The sequence below is a fragment of the Cyprinus carpio genome, chromosome A21 (assembly GCF_018340385.1).
Source record: "Cyprinus carpio isolate SPL01 chromosome A21, ASM1834038v1, whole genome shotgun sequence".
NCBI classification, from domain to species: Eukaryota; Metazoa; Chordata; class Actinopteri; order Cypriniformes; family Cyprinidae; genus Cyprinus; species Cyprinus carpio.
The window spans coordinates 70,837-88,857 of NC_056592.1; the positions used below are offsets into that span (position 1 = coordinate 70,837).

At 39.8% G+C, this 18,021-nt stretch overlaps 1 protein-coding gene across 1 annotated transcript; it reads left to right on the forward strand.

Moving 5' to 3' along the window:
- The first annotated feature begins 9,768 nt into the window (after positions 1-9,768).
- LOC109075624 (kelch-like family member 8) lies at positions 9,769-16,386 on the forward strand. Its single transcript, XM_042778457.1, is given in 11 exon segments — positions 9,769-9,897; positions 10,819-11,009; positions 11,086-11,634; positions 12,314-12,500; positions 12,574-12,717; positions 13,710-13,821; positions 14,057-14,225; positions 15,102-15,236; positions 15,238-15,262; positions 15,377-15,578; positions 15,667-16,386. Coding segments are annotated over 10 exon segments (1,815 nt in total). The 5' UTR covers positions 9,769-9,897; positions 10,819-10,841; the 3' UTR covers positions 15,791-16,386.
- The last annotated feature ends 1,635 nt before the right edge of the window (positions 16,387-18,021 follow it).

Consider the following 18,021-nt stretch of genomic DNA (forward strand, 5'->3'; position numbering starts at 1 on the left):
GAGTCTATGAATATGATGTGCTTATTGCTTACAAATATTAAATTACCAAAAGAGGGAATATTTAATCATTTAAAGGTAATCTTTACTAGAATTAATGTAAGTTATCTAGACAATCTGTTCGTCCCGTGAACTGGGATGCTAGACTTTCTTATCAAAGATCAATAAAAATTCCCCTTCTTACAAACTCCAAGAAATATTAATCTTCTGATCAGGAAGAACAATATTTTCTGTGTCTGTACTATTTAGATTACTGAAATTAATTCCTAGAAAACAAAGCTTGTAGCTTAGATCACATGATTCAGGGACTTCAATCTTGATGAGCAATAAAACGGTTCAATTCAAGCAAATTATTGTATTTAATAAAAGCGGACTAAAGAATACATAACTACAATTCACATAGAGTAAATATGAGTATATAGAAAAACAAACAGTACAATTTAAACAAGATAATCGAACGAGAATAGTAATGAGATAGAGAGGGAGAGAAGAAGTGAGAGAGAGAAAGAGTGAAGGCAGATCTCAGTGACAATTTTCAAACAGTTAACTTTGCGAGAGACCCCAAGTCATTGGATGACTTCACAAAAATGGAATAGCCTAGACAACCTTTAACAGCAATTTTAAGTTGCGATATAAGAAAGTACTTGCTTTGATCTGGCTCTTGTGTGTAGCTGAGCTCAAATTGTCCGTTGTTGAAGCTCCTGCGTTGTCCGGTCTGTGCGGCCTCAGCGTGGTGCTCGATGGTTAACGCGAATGTAAACTTTGCCAAAAGATGATTAGACTTAAGTTCGTTTGGCTCGTGAGGACAATTGAACGAAGTCAAATATCAGAAGACAATAAATAAAGAAAAACTAAGATAAAACGAAAAAGTAAAGAACAAACGGAGAGACTTCTTGAGAAGTCCGATCGCGAAGCTGAGAACCCCCTTTTTCTCTGGGGAATGCCAAGAACAAGGGTTTTCCTTTGTTTTTATGGAAAGGTTGGTTTACACCTATATCACCATATGAACCAATGAAGTGTGAGAAACTGAGGCGGGAAAAATCTTTGTCTGCTGATTTCCGCCCACTAGTCTAATTTATGGCGATGACAAAATTATACATTTTTCCTCAGAAAGATTGTACTTCTGAAACAATGCATCTTTTTGTAATTTGCCGTTGAGATTCGTCACAGTCGGGTTTTTACGATCATACAGACACCATAAACTAACTTTGCGAGTCAGGGATACAGAGATACAGGATTGTTCCTAACTACGTGTAGATATGAAATTAAGTCGGGAAGACTGTAAGCAGTAATCAACTTGACATTAAATGAGAGAGAGAGACAAGAGTTAGTTGTTTCCTTAATGGTCCTCTTTGTTGTCTTTTAATACACATACAAATTTGCATTTCAGAGTCAGTAAGACACTTTGAATCACAAAATGATTCATAAACATGTTGGTACAAAATAATACACACTGTATAGATCAAATAAAAAATAAATAAATAAATAAATAAATGATAAACAACCTTAACCAAATGTACAGGAATGCCCTAATTCTTAAAACTGGCCTGAATTCAGGTAATGTTAAGTATCTTAAGTAAACAACTCAAGTGAGTAACTTATTTCAGGTAAGTGATAATGTTACATGAGTAAACTTTTCTATGACATACTGTAAGTGTCTTAAAATTATTAATAAAATAAATAATCAACTGAAACAAATTATTTGGACATTAAAACATGTAAATTACAGTTTAGTATGAAATTTAATTAATTTAACTAACCTTGACATTAAATGAGAGAGAGAGACAAGAGTTAGTTGTTTCCTTAATGGTCCTCTTTGTTGTCTGAGGATGCGCTGCAGTCGTCATGGTAACTCTACTCTCTCAACTGCCACCCAGAGTTCAGAAAATGCAGCTGAACTATTCAGTGCAAACTCATCATACATTCAAGTAATTAAAATAAAACTTATATATACATGTAAATAGAAATGAACATATGTAAAAATAAAAAGGAAATATATATAAATAATTTAATATGTGACCCAAACTATATGTAGGGTGGTCACACTAATTTATTATTGTGTTTGGTTATGAACACAGTAAACATTATATCTATTCCGCTATACCATGTGAAGACATCTAAGCACAAAAAGAGATACATTTAAAAGGTAGTTTTATCAAAAAGGTTCATGTGCAAGCCAGAAATACTCGTTTGTGTATGTGTGTCTGTGTTGTGGAATGTCGTCGTGCCGTGAGTGAAATAGGCGGGTGTTTGTCTTTCCTTTGAGGCTCACGAGAGTATCTCTGGACTGTCTCGAAGGTGTAATAACTGTCACCCACGCCAGGATGTTGCCGACATCGCGGCGCCCGAGTGGGGAGTTATGTTGGAAGATGTTGTAAAACAAAAGTCCTTATCTTTTTTTAAGTTCTGGTCTCTGAGTGCAGAATGTGTTAGAGTCAGGGTTCATTACAACCCTGGCTCTAGAGATGCAACATAAAGGACACAAAAAAGTATGCCAATCAAAATAAGTTTATTTAATAACAAATAGGGGAATAAAAAGGGGACTGGAGAAGCAGAAACACTGCTACTGCAGTGCTGGCTGCAAAACGAGAGAGAGAGAGAGCAAGTGCATGTGTCCTAGATTTAAAGTGACTCCCTTCAGGTGGATCCAATTAAGCTGTTAATTGCAGGAGAGTTACCAGGGAAACTGCAATGAAACACAGATTAAAACACTCCCACATAACACTCCCACCCTTAAAACATGGCTATAGAATAACCTATGGCAAAGTCAACAAGTACATAAACCATAGACAAACACCAGCACTTACGACCTTGACAGAGCATCCGCCAAAAACGTTATCCTTCCCACGGATGTGGCAGACTGTAAGATCATATCCCTGCAAAAACAGGCTCCATCGCATTAAGCGCTGGTTAGAATTTCTCATGCGGTGAAGGAACACTAGAGGATTATGATCAGTGTACACAAGTGAAACACACATCAAAATGATTCAGAGCCAGAATAAGCGCCAAAGCTTCCTTTTCAGTTGTAGAATAATGCTTCTGATGGATATCAAATTTCTTTGAAAAATAGCACACAGGATGCTCCACTCCCACTGAATCATCTTGGAGAATAGCACCCACCCCAAAATCACTAGCGTCCACAGCTAACTTGAAAGGTCCGTTAAAATCAGGGGCAGCAAGAGCAGGGGAACTGCTCAATGCCGTCAGATTGTCAAAGGCAACCTGACATAACTCAGTCCAAACAAAAGGAACCTTAGGGCTTAGCAGGTTAGTCAAAGGTGTAGCAACAGTGGCAAAATTTCTGCTAAAACTCCTATAGTATCCTGCCATACCCAGGAAACGTTTTTGTTCCCGCCTAGATGATGGTATAGCAAAATTCACAATGGCCTCCTCTTTTGCTCCTACCGGAGACACAGGTCCATGGCCAACAACTTTACCCAAGTAGGTAACTGTGGCCTGCCCAAACTCACACTTGGAGAGGTTCAGGGTCAAGTTTGCAGCCTTTAACCTCTTGAACACATCCCCAAGCTGGGCCAAATGTTGAGACCAGGTAGAACTATAAATGACCACATCATCAAGGTAAGCCTCACATCCTGCAACTCCTTCTAACACCTTATTAACCAGACGCTGGAAAGTAGCAGGTGCATTTCTCATACCGAATGCCATAACATTATATTGGCAGAAGTTATCTGGTGTCACAAAAGCAGAGATCTCTCACGGGCTCGCTGGCTAAGTGGAACCTGCCAGTAGCCTTTCAAAAGATAACCCTAACAAACAAAGGATGCAGAACCAACTTGGTCAATGCAATCATCTAACCGTGGAAGAGGAAAGGAGTCAGGTTTCGTGATGGCATTTACCTTAGGAAAATCGGTACAAAACCGAAATGAACCATCATGCTTCTCAACCAATAAACATGGTGAACTCCAAGCACTACAAGTCGGTTCAGCTATGTTATGTTCTAACATATACTCTACCTCTTTGCGCAAAAGCTGGCGTTTAACAGGATTTAGCTTCTGGATCTCATTCGTTCCTAACCCTATATGGGTGTTGCTTAATAGGGTTAACTTGACCTACATCAATGTCATGATATAGGAAATTGGTGCAGGATGGTGAATAATTAAATGAGTTAGATCAGAGCGCTCAGAAAGATTTAAGTACGACAAATGAAAGTCTAAATCAGCCAGAATCTCAGAATTTGGCAATCTACTCTGAGCAATCTCATAGACAGCAACCCCTTCTACGGTCTCAGTAGTTGGAGCATTCAGTGCAGCCAAGGCCTTGACCTTGGTAGATGCAGTTTGGTTACGGTCAAAGTAAGGCTTGAGTAAATTCAGATGGCACATTCGGTTTTCCTTTTACGATTTGGAGTCTTAACCAAGTAGTTACACTCACCAACTTTCTGATCAATGGTATACGGACCACTATATTGAGCCTGCAACGCAGAACCCAGTATTGGTAAGAGCACCAGCACTTGGTCTCCTGAACAAAACACACAATGTTTAGCCTTTCGATCATACCAAGTCTTCATCTTCTCCTGAGCTGCTTTCAAATTTTCTTTGGCCAGTTCACAGGCTCTACTAAGTCTGAAACGAAAGTTAGACACATAGTCCAAGAGGTTAGTAGGAGTAGCATGCTCAACATCTAACCACTTCTCCTTTACCAATTTCAAGGGCCCCCCTCACAGTGTGGCCAAACAAAAGTTCAGCCAGACTGAAACCAAGGGACTCCTGAACCACCTCTCTAACTGCAAAAAGGAGTAATGGAACGCCATCATCCCAGTCTCTCTCAAACTCTTTGCAGTAGGTCTTCAGCATAGTCTTAAGAGTTTGATGGAATCTTTCAAGTGCACCTTGAGACTCTGGATGATATGCAGATGAGACATTATGCTGAATAGAAAACTGCTTTAACAGCTGAGAGAAAAGGCGAGACATAAAGTTAGACCCTTGATCAGACTGAACAACTCTTGGTAGTCCAAACACTGTGAAAAAATTAATAAGGGCTTTGGAAATGGCAGGGGCAGTAATCTTGCGCAAAGGAACAGCTTCAGGAAACCTTGTGGTGGCACACATAATTGTGAGAAGATATTGATTACCTGATTTGGTACGGGGAAGAGGCCCAACACAATCAATCAAAACATGTTCAAATGGCTCTCCGATGGCAGGAATAGGATGTAGTGGAGCTGCAGGAATAGACTGGTTAGGTTTGCCTACAACCTGACAAACATGACAGGATCTGCAATACTGAGCCACATCGGACCTCACCCCAGGCCAGTAAAAATGCCTTAACACACGATCCAAGGTTTTCCTGACCCCCAAGTGGACAGACAGACAATGATCATGAGCAAGATACAATGTCAGATCGATAGACTTCCGGAACCACCACTTGAAACAAACTACTCCAGTCATCCTCACGTGATATTTTCGGATCGGTCCACTTTCTCATCAAAACACCATCACTAACAAAATAGCCAGACGCAACATTTGGTAGTACTTCATCAGACACTAAATCTTCAAACATGGGTGACAAAGTGGAGTCTTGTTTTTGCTCAAGTATTAACTGTTCACGAGATGGAAACATCTTTCCACTCGCTGACAAGTTCATGTCACCTAGGACCATGAAAGTATCATAAAGCTGTATCACCAATTCACTGTTAGAAGATTTGTCTTCAACATGCCTCTTAGCCGACATTGCCCGAGTAGTTGCACAAACAGGAAAATTTTCTGGAAATGCCAATTCAAGTTCATCTGGACCGTCTGATTTGAGGACAGTAGAGATTACTTTAGGGACAGCTAGCACTTTCCCACCAGCTAAATCATTCCCTAGAATAAAGGACATACCATCTATGGGAATCTGGGAACAAAGTGCAACAACATCCCCAGAGACTAAATCTGATTGGAGATTAATGCTATGTAAAGGCATAGACAAAAATCCTCCACCAAAACCTTTAACAATTACCTCTGAACCTTGAGCTGACTTTTCATTGAAGGACAGGACATCATATAGAATCACAGATTGAAAAGCTCCTGTATCTCTCCAGATCTTGACGGCTTGCCTGTTTTCAGGGTCAGAAGATAGACACACACAACCCTCCATCAAAAATGATGATGATCCAGCTAACTGACAATTCTTGCATGCAACATTAGCAACTGAAAATGCCAGAGGAAGACTTGGCACAGGGCTTACGAACGCTACAGTCTTTGCGGATTTATGTTTCTTACTTAGAACAGGACAATCTGCAATAAGATGACCTAGTCTTACAATAAAAACAAGCCCTTTCTGAAATCAAATCATCCTTAGTCATTTTATTAGCAGGTGATGAGCCAGAGGGCACAGACTTTACAAACTGAGACCTTTTATGCTTACTCTGGTCCTGAACCTCAGAGTGTTTGTCACCAAACTTTACCTTATGGGTCAAGATAAACTCATCTGCTAAGATTGCAGCTTGTTCTAAAGTCACTGCCTTCTGCTCATTCAAATAAACAGAAACAACCTCAGGCAGACAGTTTTTAAATTCCTCAAGCAAAATTAGTTGTCTAAGATGTTCCTTACTTTCAACCTTCTGAGATGTACACCACCAATCAAACAGATTCTCCTTCTGTTTTGCAAACTCAACATAAGTGTCGTGAGCAAACTTTGTACAACTTCGAAAGCGCTTACGGTAAGCTTCAGGTACCAGCTCATATGCCTTCAGAATAGCTGTTTTAACCTCATCATAATTAGCACTCTTCTCAAGACTTAGAGCGGAATAAGCTTCCTGAGCTCTTCCCACCAAGATACTTTGTAAAAGCAAGGTCCACATAGTTCTAGGCCACTTTGACGTGGTTGCCACCCGTTCAAAATGAGAAAAATCTCTCAACATCTTTCTCAGAAAAAGGAGGTACTAACTTAATGTCTACCAACATCAAATGGAGAGGTATCACCTCTTTGAGTTAAAGCAGCAGCTTTTAATTCCAACTCTTTAAGAGACAGTTCATGTGCTAAATGCATTTCCTTCTCTTATTTTTATATTAAGATCTAGCTGCTTCTCCTGAAAAGCTAGCTCTGAGCCTAAGCTCAATTGCAGCTTCAGACAAAGGAGCGGTCATGGATTGTGGGGAAACCCGCTTAACTTTTAAGACACCATTGTCAATCAAAACACTTCTAATGATTTCCTTCACACTATCCTTCAGTCGCTTCTCACTACTTGTGATGGGAATATCATAATGAGAAGACAACTGCCAAAAGTTGATCCTTTGTAAAAACCTCAAGTAACTCTTCTGAAGGTTCCTTTAGGAAGTCTTCTAAAGAAGCCATTACTAACTCAACACTAACTACCATTACGTAGTAACTACTTCCTACACAGAAGTTCAACCAACACGACAGGTCCAATAGCACACAGCTACAAAAGTAACAAATAGCAGCCAAAAATACTCTCAAACGAAGCTTTTAAAGCTTTCAACAACAGTAGAACTAACCCAAACACAGAAGATTACTTACCCCAAGCAATCACAAATATCTAAAGGCGATATACTGGGCATTAGTCTACAGTAGAGTCCACAAAGGAACTTCTCACAAACACTGCTAACACTCTAAAAGTTAGGATCATGGACCAACTAAACACAAAAGTGCCTCAAAATGCTTAACTCACCTAACTTACGCATCCCTCGTCCACTACAAAGTGAGCATGGTTGCTGAACCCAAAACATAACGAAACACATGAGATACAACCGGATTCCTGCCTAACACTTCTAAATCCTATCTATCTTCTGAGGTGTACCGGGCACGAGGCGACTTTAAAAGCAGAAACTCAGCAACTGTGAACCAGTTAATCAATGGTCACAGTTCTGAAATGCTTACCCCCGTCAGAGAACAAGTCTCCACCCAGAATAACCTCGAAAATAAAAAAGGAAAAATAACAAAAGAGTGAACCGATGGAAGGACTGAATTATCAATCAGGCTGGAACTCTCACCCTTCCTAACCGGGAAAACTCATGCACACTTTATTCAAAAATACTCAAACAACCATACTCACCAAATGCTCTCAACCAAAAGGAATAAACAAAAACAGTCCCCAAAATATCAAAAGAAACAAATGCTTTTTACAAACCAAATTGGACGAGCCCCCATTATGTTACAACCGTGGCTCTAGGGATGCAACATAAAGGACACAAAACAAAAGTATGCCAATCAAAATAAGTTTCTTTAATAACAAAAGGGGGGGGGGGGGGGGGGGGGGGGGGGGGGGGACTGAATAAGCAGCAGAAACACTGCTACTGCAGTGCTGGCTGCAAAACGAGAGAGAGAGAGAGCAAGAGCATGTGTCCTGGATTTAAAGTGACTCCCTTCAGGTGGATCCAATTAACCTGTTAATTGCAGGAGAGTGACCAGGGAAACTGCAATGAAACACAGATTAAAACACTCCCACATAACATTCATTAATATGAAACAGATGGTTGAATACCATCCGCTCATTAGTGTTACAACATATTGATCAATAATATAAAATATACATAGTGTGTGATCAAAATTAATAATTGATGGAGTAGTAGCAAAAATATTTTATGTGAATTGTTTGGAGTTTCTGAGACTCCAGCTATAGAACATGATAAAATGCAATGCAAATAAAATGCAAATACTGCATGACATTCAATGCTTCAAACATCATCAATCACGTGGTATTGTCATTTCGATACAAGCATCGGCACAGTGTGTGATACAATAGTGCTTTGAAATCTGCCTCGGAGCATCGGAGCCTCTGTATCAATCGTCTAATCACTAGAAAGAAATTGGATGTTTGTCAGTACTGATCTGTGCATTAGGTCTTAAAGTGACAGCACTATTTCACTTGCAGCTGTGTGTCATCATTAATCTTAAAAGAAACAGAGAAAATCACTCACTTCTCTTGGCCGAATAAGTTTTATGTTTTGATTATTCTGTTGAATGCTAGTGTTTAATAGACTTACTATACAGATAATTTTTTATTTATTTATTTATTTATTTGTTTATTTAACTGGTGAGTTGTATGTATTTGATTATTTATTTGTTTATTTAACAGGGACTGAGGTCTAGTAGTCCCTGGGCAGGACGAGGTAACATACGATTAACAATCACATATAAATATACCATAAAACGTGATCACACAAGTAGCCTTTCAGACAACAAAATTTCACATTCTTAAAAACCCAATAAAACAAAACAACAGAACAAAAATAAAATACAATATTAATAGACACAACAATACAATGTTAGGATACGACAGAAAATGAGTTTTTTTAATTTATGATTAATGGGTACATAAATGTATCGATTTTAGCCATAATTTTATTTTATATTTAAAACAAGTAAATGAACTGATGTCTCTAATCTCATTTGGGACTGAATTCCAGTACTTAGAGGCTCTGATAGAGAAGGCTGATCTGCCAAACTCAGTACGTCTGTGCTGTACGGCACAGTGACCTCTACTGTTTGCTCGTTAAAGCAGTGTTTTTTCTTTTGTATCTTATATTGTATTTGTCCTATTGTTTGTCATTTCCACATTTTATCACATTATTTAATAACTAAGATCAAATAAAATAAAAATGTTTTTGTGAAATATAATTAGCCTACTTATATCTTGAAAAAAAAAAGGTCATATCACCTATCCTCTATTTGGGAAGAATACATATAGCTTATGACAAATATATTTATTAATTAACTGTTAATAACCCTTTGAAGTAGACTGTTTGTTTATTTTACATGTCTGTGATCTCCCCGAGCTGTCTGGGGAACATGTGACAAAGTCAAAACGTTTCATTGGTTTGTACTACAAAGTCCAGAGTTCATAGCGCCACAGAACGCGGAAGTGCCGTCGATCCGTCCACAGTGGAAATGCGGCTGTCGAAAATGCGGTAAAACATCGACAAAAACATCAAATTCACACATGTAATTGAATTTTGTTTTACTTTGTTGAATTGTGAACAGTCAGCAATGTTCATCTCTCATATTTCCTGCTCGTGAATCCGTCCCGTTTGTTGTGTTGACTTTTTAGCTCATGCTATCATGTTTTGGTTGTTTAAACAATTACACATAATTTATAGTACAGAAAACAAACAGTGTTAAAAAGGTATTTAAAGCAGTTTATTAACGAAAATGGACAAACCGCTTTGAACCGGTTACTTATACGATGAAAACAACATAAAATGCTTCATTAACTGATAGCATGAAATGTCTTTGCACAGTGATTATCTCGTTTATTTCGATATTAACTGATAGCACGTTTATTTCAAATATATATATATATATATCTGTTCATCTATTTGTGTAGCGTTTTTGAGGGGATAAAGTGTAGTTTGTAATATGTGATCCATTCCCAACTTTCACAAAAGACGCCATAAAATCTTTATAGTAGTTGAGATAGTATAGTATAGTACAGTTATTTTTATATCATGTGAGCAGTGATTCTCAGATGAATATGTTTATGATTGTTATGATCTAGTCGAGTCACAAAGTTAAAAGAGTCCGTTTCTCAGTATAAAGAATAACTGCACTGTCTCTGCAACAAAGATGATCTGTGTGTGTGTGTGTGTGTGTGTGTGTGTGTGTGTGTGTGTGTGTGTGTGTGTCTGTCTGTGTGTGTGTGTGGAGGACCGTGTCTGCAAACACAGAGTCCATTCAGAAGAGCCGTTTAACAGAGACAGTGAACAGCATGTCAATCATGGGATTTAACCGTCTTCTCCTTTGAGATGTATTTTATTCTGTTTGAGTATTATGTGTTCGGAGTCTGCTCTATACCGCTCTATACTCAGTTTGCCTTACTTTTGAGTGTTTGTGTGTGTGTGTGTGTGTGTGTGTGTGTGTGTGCAGGTGTCGGCGTGTGTGAGCAAGACATGGTTCCAGAACATGGGAAGCAGCAGAAGCGCTCGTCACAGCCGTCTAATAGCGAGGGTGATGCGGACGGATCGTTCGTGTTTGAGGCTAAAGAGGCCTGGAAGGATTTCCACAACTCCCTCAGACAGTTTTATGAGAACGGAGAGCTGTGTGACGTCACTCTGAAGGTATCTGACGCAGTGAATATAGTCACACAGCAGCTGCTTCTGTTTCTAATTCTCTCCCTTTTGTTTTTCTCTCAAGGTTGGGAACAGACTGATACCATGTCACAAACTAGTTCTGGCCTGTGTGGTGCCGTACTTCCGTGCCATGTTCCTCTCAGATATGGCCGAGGCCAAACAGGACTTGATTGAGATACGAGATTTTGACGCTGATGCTATCCAGGACCTGGTGGGCTTCGCGTACTCCTCGCGGCTGACGCTGACGGTGGATAACGTGCAGCCGCTGCTGTACGCGGCATGTATCCTGCAGGTGGAGCTGATCGCTCGGGCCTGCTGTGAATACATGAAAGCGCACTTCCACCCCTCCAACTGTCTGGCTGTCCGCACCTTCGCAGAGAGTCACAACAGGGTGGACCTGATGGACATGGCCGACCGCTACGCCTGCGAGCATTTCAGTGAAGTGGTGGAGTGTGAGGATTTCATCTGCGTCTCGCCGCAGCACCTCAAGACGCTGCTGGCCTCCAGTGACCTGAACATACAGTCTGAGACTCAAGTGTACAACGCCGCAGTCAAGTGGCTCAAAGCCAATCTGAAGCACCATGACGTCTGGCTGGATCAGATCATGTCTCAGGTTAGCTGCTCAGGGCTGCGATGGGAAGTTTGTTGGGGATCATTTTTACACGCACTTTTTACCATCATAATCAGAAAGAGCCTTTTTGCCAGCTAGCCTATGTTTACACATGCGAGGAATTAGTTTTGGTGACAGAAGCTTTCACAGCATAAGCAGAATGACAGTGACAAGACAAAAGAATAAAAATGGAATGTGTAAATAGGATATAACAATGTACAATAAATAAATGTATAAATAGTGTTTACTGCCAAGTTAAGTGTTGATGAGATGGACTGTTCTCATGCCGGGCCGCTCTGGTGCTCAGTGCTCCGACCAGAGAAGAAGTGTTCTGGGTGTGAGGGGTCCAGAATGATTTTACCAGCCCTTTTACTCGCTCTGGATGAGCGCAGTTCTTGGAGAGTGGGGAGGGTCTTGTAGTAAGAGAACATGACCTCTCATGTGAGGAAATTTGCCCTGCCAGATCCTAGACACCAAAACACATTGGCCATGAAGTCCTGGCTGGACCTGTGGAAACATGGTCATGTTCTGAAGTACGCTGTAGGATCCAGCTTCAGTTTGTGGCCAGTGGTGGTGCTGTACAGATCCAACATCACACTTCAGAAACAGGCTTGGATCCTTTTAAGCTGTTGTTGTCAGTAAATGTATTAAAAGGCTGTTCTGATGGACTTTTCTCACACAGGTGCGTCTTCCTCTGCTGCCGGTGGATTTCCTCACAGCCACTGTTGCCAAAGAGGACATGATCAAGGCCAATTTGAGCTGCAGAGACCTTTTGGACGAAGCTCGGAATTATCATTTGCACCTTAGTAACAAGAGCGTTCCTGACTTTGAGTATTCGATCCGTACGACTCCCCGCAAGCACACTGCAGGTCAGGAGATACAGCTGGTATTGTTCTTGCACTCTTGTGTTCTTCTGCTGTCTTTAACGGAGATCCCTGACAGGTGTGTTGTTCTGCGTCGGGGGACGGGGTGGATCCGGCGACCCGTTCCGCAGTATCGAGTGTTACTCCATCAGTAAAAACAGCTGGTTCTTCGGCCCTGAAATGAACAGCAGACGCAGACATGTGGGAGTGATTTCAGTAGCAGGTGAGAACGAGATATTAAAAGCAAATAAAACAACAATTTAAGGAGAATTACAGAGGGGTTAAAAACACTCAGACTTTTACTTTACTAGTGTTTTAAAGTAGGGATGCACTGATAACACTTTTTTCCAGAACTAGGCCGATACTGAGTACCAATACCTGTATTTTCATTGTATTTGTAATTTAAAAATATATTGGCTACAGAATCCAAAAGAATATGTTAGTTGGCTTAGTTCATTTAGCAAACAAATATTTCCTTCAGTTATTTTCACACTTAATTATGTCCATTAAAATGCATTTTACAAGGTTTTGTTACTTTCACTGTTAATTTTTTGGCTCTATGGTACATCATCTTTAATGTGATAGCATTAGAGCTGCTCCACTGCAGCGGCTCAGTACTGTAATCACAAGATGTTTTGCTGTAATAATGCAGGGAATGCACACAGACACACGCTAGTTTCACTTTCACCATAAAGTCAAAATGGTTATGACAGGCTTTTGAAAACACGTGTGTCTAACCCTTCCCAAATTTGTAATGAGGATTGTTCATCACTGTTTTCTTCTGTAATAAAAGCTAGATGTTGAGACTTCAATATCACTGTGTTGTTTAATTATGGTTTATTACAGTTAATAAATAAGACTTGTTTTCTTTAAATATGTTGTTTCAGTTGATATCAATTGATATTAATGAGAGTGAACTAGTACAATATAAGAGTTTTACAAATAATACAGAACAAATATGGTCTATCTATTCATATAGACTAAACTCAAGAAAATATCATGGGGGTTGGTTTTTGTCAATAGTAAACATCCCTAACCCAATTCTGGTTAAAAATTAATACTGTTAGAAAACGGATCCAATTTTGTTTTATTAGATTTTTTGTCAGTGTGGGACACAGTAGTACACAAGTAAAAGCTACAGTGAATACTGGAACCTCCTGCTTACAATAAATGACTCAAACATACAAATAAAACTTCACATTCATCATTTTATAGGGAAAGTTTATGCTGTTGGAGGCCATGATGGCAACGAGCACCTCGGGAACATGGAGATGTTTGATCCACACACCAACAAGTGGATGATGAAAGCCTCCATGAACACAAAACGGTATGACAGATAACAAGCTTTCACTGACCTGATGTTCTGCTCTAATACTTTTCATAGTTTATAGTTGTAGTTCATTGTTGTTTCATTAATATTTATAGTTATAATTTAATTCTCATGAGATTAAAGAGTTCTGTCAATGCACCCGTCCAGCAAAATAAAGAAATTGTACGTATTGACACAGAAGACAGCTGAACATGCAGACAGTGAGAGGTTCTCCTGTGTTTGTGTTGGTCAGGAGGGGGATTGCGCTGGCTGCTCTCGGCGGACCCATCTACGCTATCGGTGGTCTGGACGATAACTCCTGCTTCAGTGATGTGGAGCGGTATGACATCGAGTCGGACCGCTGGAGCGCCGTGGCTCCTATGAACACTCCCAGAGGAGGCGTGGGATCTGTGGCGCTCGGGGTACGAAACCTCATCATGAGTCACTTACACACGATTGTACGCTAAGACGGCCGTCAGATATTAGCCATATCACCACACTCTCTTTGCTGACAATGTAATATTAGGTAATATGCACATGGCGGTAATGTTAAAGGTTTTTATGTTTTTGTTGTATATTGTATAATTCTATACTTTAACTATTTGTTGCTGCCTTCTTGGCCAGGTCACTCTTGTAAAAGAGATTTTAATCTCAGTAAGTATTTAACCTGGTTAAATAAAAGAACTGAACTGAACTGACTTATAAAGACAATAAGCCAGTTTCGCTCATTATTGTGACAGCTGATAGATGCTGCTTTTGAATGCTTCATGCATTAGTGTGTGAGCGATCTGTAACGGTGTTGTTTAGAACAGTGTTGAGCACGTTCTAGCCAATCACAGACGTGTCTGCCGAGTGCCAAACTCAGTGACCAATCAGAGGTGTTTAAGTTAGTCAGAATCCACTCAATACTGCTCAAAATGTTTTTGTTCAGCACACTTTTCCATTTTTATTTATACAGCTTTTTTACTATACTAATTTCAAAGAAGGTTTCAAAGAAGCGTTGCAGAATGTGTGTGTTTTCAGTGGGATAATCGCAGAGTAATCTGTTATTTGTGAGTGAAGTGTGTCAGAGGAATATCCATATGGCAGGAGTGTTCATCTAAACCATATTACAGCTTATGTGGCTAGTTAACATCATGTGTTCACTTCAGTAGATAGAATGAGTCATCATGAGGTAGAAAATAAATAAATAAAAAGAGAATAAACTTTGATCTACACTGGTGAATCCTTTCATCCTGCTGTTCCTTCTGTTCATGAGTGTCACGGGTTTGATTGTGTTGGTGTGGCGTCTTCATCAGGGCTATGTGTACGCGGTCGGGGGAAATGATGGCGTTGCGTCACTGTCCAGCGTGGAGCGTTTCGACCCTCATCTGAACAAATGGACAGATGTGCGAGAGATGGGGCAGCGGCGCGCTGGAAACGGTGTCAGCGAAACTCAACGGATGCCTATACGTTGTTGGTAACAATCAGAATTTGTTCATCTTCATAATTTTAGACTTCATGTGAAAACAGGCTCAGTACGCTCTGCTGAAGTGATATCTGTGAGCTTCAGGTGACGTGTGTTTGTGTGAAGGTGGGTTTGACGATAATTCTCCGCTGAGCTCGGTGGAGCGCTTCGACCCCAGGACCGATCACTGGGAGTATGTGGCGGAGTTGACCACGCCCAGGGGCGGAGTCGGTGTTGCCACGGTGATGGGGCGTGTCTTTGCAGTGGGGGGCCACAATGGAAACATCTATCTGAATACGGTGGAGGCCTTTGAGCCCCGGATGAACAGGTGAGATATAAAGCTGGAGCGTTACTGAAGAGGACTGGTTGTGATTTCATTCAGATAGAATTAGTTTGTTTGTGTGTGTTTGCACCAGATGGGAGCTGGTGGGCTCTGTGTCTCACTGTCGGGCCGGGGCCGGAGTCGCCGTCTGTTCCACTCACATCAGTCAGATTCGAGACGTCGGCCAGGGCTCCAGTAACGTCGCTGACTGTATGTAGCCACATCGTCATAGTTTGACACACTACAACACTAAGGCTTCAACCTAAATACTCTCCGAACACCTGCATTCAGCCGTGATGTGGCTCTGAATCAGGAGTCTGGTGTTGTTCTTCTGTGTACTACACAACAAGAGAAGTTTATTGTGTCTTTGCTTTAATTTTGTTAGTGGAAAGGTTTTTATTTTTTCTTTAGCAGTGAGATCACATGATCACTGTATCTGATGTTTGTACTGATATCTGCTGCCTGAACTTCTGAAAGTAATTTCTCTCTAAGACAATAAGAAATCCTCAATAAACTAGACTATAGTGCTTAGAAATCAGAATTGATGTACACTTCTCTGAATCTTGTGACTTCAGGACGCAAAGAATGATCAAAAAGAGATTGTTTTATAGCCGAGTGTTTGTTTGCGTGAGGACAATCACAGCGGTGATCAGGACAAAATGAGAGATTCATGAGCACTAGCAGAGTCATTTCTAAAGTGACGAAATGATACTTCTGTTGTGAGCTACGTCTCATTTATGACTTCAGTAAGACTGTCTTAATGGAACCCTGCATAGGAGCTAGACTGGTTTTGGGTTTAGATTTGTGCCGAACAGTCTAGAGCAGGGGTTCCCAAACTTTTAAGCCCGCGACCCCCATGATAAATGCGCTGCTGCCCCGCTATATATATATATATATATATATATATATATATATATATATATATATATATATATATATTATATATTATATATTATATATATTATATTTTTTATTTGTATCAGACTTTTCTGCAAACACCATTTAACAAGTATTGAATTAACCCTTTCACACGTAAGTTTAAAATATTCTGGCTGACCCCCCAGCGTGAGTTTTTCAAGGCGATCGTTATTTAGATGTGTCACTTTATGGTTTCCATGGTGACGCGTCATTGCTTGTCACTTGACACACCGCAGAAACAACAGAGCTGAATGAATTATGATCTGCTTTTATGTCATTTTTTCCTTTTTTTTATTCAAAATATTCACAAATTTGTTAAATATGGCATGAAATAGCTGATATTCCGATTTTCAAATATATGCAAGTGGAAGTGTTTTGTTGTTTAAAGACCTTTATAACGATCGCGTTAGTTGAGCTGTATGCGCGATGGGCGCCGCCGTGTTAGTTTGTGCCGCAGACGCAGTTCAGAGAATCGGATCTGTTGGATTTACAACACGTGAATTCATCCACTTCTCCCGAAATACATAAAAGTAAGTGGCTGGTGAACTGGGAGAATAATAGAGTAAACTTTAAAGTTACTTACACAATGTGTATCTGATATGCATAAAACGTGTCTAATTGTAATGGAAAGGATTATTATTGCCTCGTCCTTTGACATCAGTGTGTATTTTACAAACTCTAAATGTATTGTTTTTTTTTAGTACTTATATGTCTGAAACCAAAAAATAAACATTATGTGGTTGAAAACACTGAAAAGTTGTGATGACAGCTCTGAGCGCGCCTGTCTCTGGCTCAGCGCCAGCCAACGCGCGAGAGCACATTTGAATTTCACGTCATGCACTGACCGGTGTGATCGTACACTCCAGGGACCAGCCTAGACTGATCACATGGGTGTGATCGTACGTGCGAAAGGGTTAAATTAATTGCAACAAAAATATATAGGGCCTATATATATAGGGCCTATATACTTTTTTTATAGAAATCATCTCGCGACCCGGGGGGTCGCGACCCCCACTTTGGGAACCACTGGTCTAGAGCGATGATGTGAGAAAAGACTGTGCTTTTCACTGCCAAACATGAGCTGAGAAAAGCTCAGAGAAGCTTGTATATGTTGCTGTTGTGTATTACAAATGTAAAGCTTTTCTGGGTTGATTTTATTGCGTTTAATGTTTTACATGATTTAGTTCAAAGTGGAAAAAAATATGATTACATTTTGAAACCGATCCATTATACAAAGAGGGAATACAGATTATTATTTTTTTTTTTATTTGGTATTTGTTGTTTTTTTTGTTTTTCTTTTTGAATGTTATTATTTTTATTTTAATTTGAATTTTGATTATGAATTATTTATTTTATGTAGTGCATCTTTTTCTTAGATTTGATATTGTTGCTTTTATTCAGTAATTATTGGTTGGACTCCAGTGTGTCCAGTAACACCAGAAACATCTGATTATATGTGAGATCTGCTGTAATGTGTTTTACATTATTCTGGTGTCACAGATGTTAACATGTTGCATTCAGTGATGTGAAA